Genomic DNA, 7,961 nt, shown 5'->3' on the forward strand with positions numbered 1-7,961 from the left:
CGAAAGAAGAAGCGATGCTGGGATTTAAACTGGTGTCCCAATACTTTTGTTTATATTGTCAGTGTATGTTAAATCACCACTTACCTCAAACGTGTGCGACTTTGGAGAATATAAACGTGACATCTAGTCATTAGGAATAATACACACGATCCACTGTTTGTGACTAGGACAACTTACTTTAGGTCCTAAAAGGTTTGTGTTGTCTTACGTTGCTTTATGACAATTAAAGCTTCTTGATACAAATGCAGATTTTCAGAAGGAAAAGGGCAAATGGCGATTGTTTATATAGCCTAATGAACAAGCTGGATAGGACTGGGAGAGTTGCATTTATGTGCGGAGTTTGTCCAAAATAATGTCAAAACTATTTATATATTTAGCAGGTAGTTTTACTTGCTTTTAATCTGGACAATTTAGGAATTTTTTCAGAATTATGGGGTTATTCCTGCTTGTAGATTTACTTGTAGACATGCCCCTGTGACTATGATCCCCAGCTGATAAAAGGTCCTTGCAAGGTTGTCCACTTCACCATTCTTATCTTGTACTTCTTGTAGATTCAGTATGTGCTAAACACTAATCCTTTGTTGCTTGCTTTCAGTCTCCTTCGATCCAAAAGGGAAATTTATATATATAAATGCACCATCATTACCATCATCAAGGATCTTGTGATGTGCAATTATGATAGACTATAGCATGGGAGTAGCATGGGGTGCAAATTTTAGGATCTATGAAATATAGGAATGAAATTATGAAATATTATTTCCTATTACAAAAATAAAAATGTATGTTACTGTGGGTTAAAACAGACATGTGGTGATAGACGGACCGAGATAGATAGATAGATAGATAGATAGATAGATAGATAGATAGATAGATAGATAGATAGATAGATAGATAGATAGATAGATAGATAGATAGATAGATAGATAGATAGATAGATAGATAGATCGATCGATCTGCATCTGACCTCATAACACCCAGGACCCACCATTTTCTCTGACCTGCTCCTATAAACGTAAACATTACAGTAATATCACTCCACACTGTTCATTTCATGTATTACATGAACACAACCATCAAGGACCACTATACTGCAGCCATTAGACTTCATTGCATTGCTTATTACATTATTATTTGCCCTGCATCACTTTACTTTTCATACCCTGCACAAACTGTATTGCTGATGTCTTTACCTTTATTTATTATTGTATTATTTGCTTTTCCTACTTTCTTTTTTAAGTTTTTCCTATTTTTATAGCACCAGCACACCATGACAAAATCCTTGTACATGCAACCCATGATACTTGGCACTAAAGATGATTCTGATTCTGATAGAGTCAGTGTTATGTCGTTATCTTCTTGTACTGTTTTAAACTATGCCATCACTGAGAAGAAATAAATGCAAAACCAGTGACAACAGTATTCTGTGTTTCTATATTTGTTGGCTACTCGTTGGAAGTTTCGGATATAAAACTGTTTCAGATTTGCTCTGCTTGTTTGCAAGTCATTTCAAACTGATAAGTCTGGCAGTATTCTTTCATCGTGTCATCGTTGTTATTTCCATTTTGAGCACCTAAATGATCAGGCCTCAAGGTTAATTAGGTACCTAATTAGGTAAACTTAATGGTGATTAGAGAAACCATTCAACACTCCTTAAAAACCAAGTCAAGTAGGTTTCTAATGATATTTTAACCATAAAACGTACAATACCCAGTAAAACAATGTTCCCACAGGACCAAGGTGCTTCATGAGACAACTTATATGAAGAAAAAGGAATGCAGAACTACATACAACTCCAAACTAAGTATATAAAATGCACACATGCCACATTTAGTGCAAAGAGACAGTAAACACAGTGAAGTGCAGCACAGCAGCAGCAAAACCACAGAAATTTGGGGCAAACAGAATTTCGATAAGTGTTTATTTGTGTGTGTGTCAGTCCAGTCTCTTCATGTTGAGAAGCCAGAAAGAAACTCTTACACAGTCTGGATCTGAGGACCCGAATGCATTATTACCTTTTTCCAGACGACAGGAAAATGGGGTGTCTGTATTTAGCCACAATGCTAATGGCTTTATATATGCAGCATGTGGCTTAAATGTCCATGATAGAGGGAAGGGAGACCCCGATGATCTTCTCAGCCATCCGAGATGGTCCAAACCAGGCAGTGATACAGCTGAGCAGGATGCTCTCAATGGTCCCTCTCTTAAACATTGTGAGGATGTGTGGTGGGAGCTGGGTCTTCCTCAGGTTTCTCATTAAGTGGAGACGATGCAGGGTTTTCCTTGTTATGGAGTTGTTGTTGTTGATGCCCCAGGTGAGGTTCTTAAGAACTTGGTGCTCTAAACGATCTCCACAGAAGAGCTCTTGATGTTCAATCACCACGTGTCCCCCTGAAGTTAACAACCATCTTTATTGTTTTAAACACATACAGAAACAGGTTGTCAGTTTTGCACTGCTCAATAAACTCTGTCCTTCATCTCTGTATGCTGAATCATCATTCTTGCTGATGAGACCCACCACGCTTGTGTCAACAAACTTGATCTGGCTCGTCATGTGCATTGTTACACAATTATGCCTAGTAGACCCAGGGGCAGCAGGAGGCATTTCAGTGCCTAAAAATAGGCTCCACGGGCAAAACCTCAAATTTCCCACGTTTCAGTTAGCCAAGAGCATCTGCAGCAAAAATGGCGACCTTGAATCCAAATCTCAAACCCACACCAGAGTGCCACGAGTTACCCAAAATACCAGAAGGGGAAATTAAAAATACCTACTCCACTGAAAGAATTATTCAAAAGCGTATGAGATAAAGCATGATAAAGATTATTTTTATTTATTGCATCGAGAGGAACCAGAGAGACCCTGCAAAATGCACAAAAAAGTTCCTATTTATAAAAATGTGAAACGTTGACAGAAGAGATTCTTTCCTTGGAAAACATATATACTTACCATATCAAACAGCCAATATATGTGACATACACTTTAAGCACAGTGAAATTATTTTCTTTAAATATTAAACAAAACTGGGGTCATTTTTTTAAAAATATAAATATATAAATGGTGGTGGAATGGATTGAGATGAGTATTGAGATGAGTGAGTTCAGGTTGTACAGTTCAGTAACACAGAGTGTGTGTGTGTGTGTGTGTGTGTGTGTGTGTGTGTGTGTGAGAGTTTCAGTTTCAGTTCTGTGTTGTGGAGCCTGATGGCTTGCAGGAAAAAGCTGTTGCACAGTCTGGATGTGACGGCCCGAAAGCTTTGGAACTGCTTTTCTGATGTCAGGAGGGTGAAGAGTGTGTGTGAGGGGGGTGTGGGGTCGTCCACAATGCTGTTCGTTTAGTGGATGCAGCATATGGTGTAAATGTCAGTAGGGGAGGGGAGAAAGACTCCAATGATCTTCTCAGCCATCCTCACTATCCTCTGTAGGGTCTTGCAATCAGAGACGCTGCAGTTCCCAAACCAGGCAGTGATGCAGCGGCTCAGGATGCTCTCAATTGTTCGTCTGTAGAACATAGTCATGATGGGGGATGGAGATGGGCTTTCCTCAGCCTTCTCAGGAAGTAGAGACGCTGCTGGGCTTTTTTGGTGTTAAGTGACCAGGTGAAGTTCTCCGCCAGGTGAACACCAAGGAATTTGGTGCTTTTGATGATCTCCACGGAGGATCCGTCAATGATCAGTGGAGAATGGCCCCTCTGTGTTCTCCTGAAGTCAACAACCATCTCTTTGGGGACAGGTTCAGAGAGAGGTTGTTGGCTCTACACCAGGTTGTTAAGTGTTCCACCTTCTCTTTGTATGCTGACTCGTCATTCTTGCTGATGAGACCCACCACGCTTGTGTCATCTGTGAACCTAAATGTGATTTAGGCTGTGAATTGCTACACAGTCGTGAGTCAGCACAATGAAAAGCAGTGGGCTGAGCACACAGCCCTGAGGGGCCCCATTGCTCAGTGTGGTGGTGCTGGAGATGCTGTTCCCGATCCGGACTGACTGAGGTCTACCAGTCAGGAAGTTCAGGATCCAGTTGCAACGGGAGGTGTTCCATTTATGCAGTAAACATGACTATATCCTTTGTACAACCTACTCTAGAAAATGTTTTTATTATTGCTTTTTTTGTGTCTGAATATGTGAATAATGTGATGAAGATTCAGTGGTAATATAAGAAATCCGCTCAATTTTAGTTTCTGGATTACTTCAGTTATATTTCTCTAAACCTAGTCTAGTCACAAAAGCAAAGAAAAAGCCCACAATTCAAAAGGGATAAAGCAAAACTCATCAAGAACTCAGGAGAAATCTTAAAGTATGTTTTAGGAAATGGCAAAAATATTGTCTTCACAGAAAAAACAAAACAAAGCAAAAATCAATCTCAGAAACAAGGAAATACATTGGGGAAACTCAGAAAAAGTCTGGAAATAACAGAAACCAAACACAGGAAACAGACCACACAGTTTCAATGGTTAAGCCAAAAGACTGACATAAGAGGAGAACTTAAACCACCTAGGTGGAAACAATAAAACACTAAGGAAGGGCGTAGGGAACAATGGCGACACCAAGTGGGAAAAATAGGGAAACACAAGGAAAGAAAAACGAAAAAAGTTCAATCCTAATAGTAATTAGTGTAAAAACAAATATTGTGGCTGGCAATTTTATAGTCATTAACTGTAAATTAAACATTTTCTGAATTAATTTAGGGGATTGTTTTGCATATATTTTACATATCCAGCCACCTCTAGACCTACTACTGCATTGAAGTCTTTATTAATTCCTTCTTTTGGAATTACTGTTCCAGTTCCTGTAAAATTATCATGAACCCAAAACTTTTTTTTTTCAACAAAAATTACTCAAATAAGGCTACAGGTGTTGTGGGGATGTTACAGTCAACAGTTTCATCCATCATGTATTACTCTCTCATAATCTTCTGCTTGATGTTGAACTGATGCTGAACTGTATGTAAACAGTTACACGTCATTTGTGCGCAATTTATGAAACTCTCACAACCAAGAACCTTAAAACTTGGATAATTATTGCCATAAGATACATACAACATCTGTATTCTTATAATATATGTCTTTTAAATCAGCCTTTAGAGCTGCACTGAAGATTCTTCTTACTAAAGTCAGTTCAGGGCCTATTCAGTACAATCACAGAAAACCTTTGACACAAATGTGTTTTGTTGCTACACACATTATGATAAACTACATACTATAAATTGTTATGCAAGCTAAAAGAAATGTTGTTGCTCTATGGCATAGAGCAAAAATATTTTCTTTTAGCTTCTTTTAACTGTATATCACTGTATTATGCTGTGTTGCCTGTTATGCATTTATGAATCGAGTCTATGCATAAATGCATAACCGGCAACACAGCATAATACAGTGATATACAGTTATTAGCCTATTTTATTAAATGCATTACCGTACACTATCCTCATATAATATGAGCGATAGAACTGCATACACTGTTTTATATTTTGCACGTTTCTTCCCATTATAAACAACACGTGCAATAACAGAAATTTTGAAAACCGTGCAATATTATGTGTGTGCAATATGTCTGTTATTTGTATTTTTTTGTAGTTTGTAGTTTGTATTTATACATTGTGTTGTGTATATAATGTATACTATAGTATGTCATTATTATTTTATATATTTGCATTTCTTTTTCTTTGCTGCTGAATAAAGGAATATCTTATACTGCTTTTTTTTTTCTAAATCTCATGAGAGATTAATCCTTTTGTTCTATGCATAATTTTTCATTTGGATTCAACTGTCCATACTGGCGTGACGTCACTCCAGGTGTTGTCAGTTCTCCCACTGGAAACCCTGAAGGCTGAAGTGACGTCACACAAGCCCCCGCCCCTCCTTTCTGAGTGTATGAGCTCTGATTGGTGGATTGCAGTTTTGATCCATTCATAAATTAAAACGGCTGATTTAGCAAAACTTTGAATTGTAGTTAAGTTAAAAAAAAGTATGTAAAATACAGATACAGTAAATATATCATTTCTGTACACGTGTACATGCTCAAAAATGATTTATTTTCCTATATTTTCTTTTCCACCAATAAATATATATATATATATATATATATATATATATATATATATATATATATATATATATATATTCTTACTGCACTTGTGCAACAGTTTCTGCACACTTTTTAGAGCCTTTCTGTTTATATTTACAGGTTTATTTACACTATATTCTGATGCTGTATATTATTGTTTACTGCTCGTCGCGTGCGCGCACCACGTGACCCCAAGTTCTCGAGACCATTTCCCGAGTTCCCAGAAGGTCCATGAAAAGAAGGTCGTCATTCTTTTTTTTCCTGGACCGGTATCGTTCCAGTCTGTGCTTCAGAGCTCCTTTGGGCATGTCTCAACATCATTGCTGGGATGAGGCTCGATTCTAACGAGGGGGTGGTCTTCCATTTGTTTTGGCACAACATCCCACACACAGGTGTATCATTCTGCCAGAATCCCTCATACACCTGATCGAGGTTTCTGTAGAAGAAGCGTCCATGGCCGTGCTTCTTTCCGGCCTTCATGAACCCTTTATACGAGTTCCCGTCTTTGAGGAACAACGTGCCCTGGCCGTGGGGTTTATCGTCCATCCACTGTCCTTCATAAACATCTCCATTTTCATAATACATCCTTCCCCATCCACACCTCTCGTTCATGAACCATTCCCCGTCATATCGCGAGCTCGAGCTGTAGATGTTTGTACCAAATCCGTTCCTCAGGTCGTTCCTCCACGTTCCTTTGTACACGATCTGGTACTCTTTAGAAGATGGGAGAAGTTTGCTCAGAACCCCGTATCCATCTCGCGTGTTCTGTTTCCATTCCCCCTCATACATCGTTCTGGATTTCTTAAACTCCTGAGCTCCAGTCCCGTGTCTCCTGCCATCTTTCCATTCTCCAGTGTAACGATCTCCGTTCAGACTGAAGTAGGTGTGACACAGGCCGTTTCTCTTCGCCCTTTTCAAGACCTCAGTGTAGCGCGACTCCTTAATCTTTAACTTCCCGAGTAACGCCATGATGAAGCGAAAACAACCTGCTGCGTCGAACCGGCGTTTATATAAAGGAGCGGTCTGTGACGTCACGGGAATTATGTGACGTAGAAACGTTTGGCTTTATTGTGTAGCAAGCGTGTAGACTCAACAGCTGGAACTAGTAGTTCATGTCACATGATCTTGCTGAAAGAGGGAGATACATTTTCATCTTCATCTGACCAACAGACACCTGAAGTTCTTACATTAAAATCTATTAGTCATTTTATTTATTTATGAGCCCTTTGATAAAAGTTCAGCCTCAATAATAATGTCTTTTACTCTTTTACTGTTTACTCTCATAAGCATACCATGTATATACACTTTTTCTATCATATATATCTTTATATATTTTATATTTTATATAGTTTATACTTTTTCTGGGTTCTTTTTCTCCCCATCATATTCCCCCATGCCGGACTGTCGTAAAAAGCATTTTACTGCATGTCGTACCCTATATGTATGTGTATGTGACAAATTTGATTTGATTTGATTTAATAAATAAAAGCAGCATCCACCAATGGTATAGGTGTTGTTTTTTATTGATGTGCTATATCTGCACTAAACATACCCTTTGGAATTGGTCCTATCAGACCAGAACCCATTTTGCCATATTTTGGGATGATGTAGTTAAGCATAGATGTGTTTTATGCTTTTTCTCTGATGGTCAATGAAATAAATTGTATTTTATTGCTTGATCATTTTAGGTAAAAAAATTACTGCGTAAGACTGTGAAATAATATTTAGGGGCATGGGTGCGAATAGATCAAAGGTTTGAAGGAGTTTAACATATGATTATATATAAATGTATAAATACAACTGTAATATTAATTACAACACTTAAAATGCATCATCTTATTTCAGCTTCTCCCATTAGGGGGCGCCACAACTGATCATCTGTATCCATACCCTCCTGTCCTCTACA

The 7,961-nt window shown here is 38.3% G+C and overlaps 1 protein-coding gene across 1 annotated transcript; it reads right to left on the minus strand.

Annotated features, from left to right (window-relative positions):
* Positions 1-6,123: 6,123 nt before the first annotated feature.
* LOC124382141 (MORN repeat-containing protein 3-like) lies at positions 6,124-7,246 on the minus strand. Its single transcript, XM_046844267.1, has one exon. The coding sequence runs from the start codon at positions 7,022-7,024 to the stop codon at positions 6,302-6,304; it is 723 nt and encodes a 240-aa protein (XP_046700223.1). The 5' UTR covers positions 7,025-7,246; the 3' UTR covers positions 6,124-6,301.
* Between the last annotated feature and the right edge of the window lie 715 nt (positions 7,247-7,961).

The sequence above is a fragment of the Silurus meridionalis genome, chromosome 29, assembly GCF_014805685.1.
Source record: "Silurus meridionalis isolate SWU-2019-XX chromosome 29, ASM1480568v1, whole genome shotgun sequence".
In the NCBI taxonomy this organism is placed as follows: domain Eukaryota; kingdom Metazoa; phylum Chordata; class Actinopteri; order Siluriformes; family Siluridae; genus Silurus; species Silurus meridionalis.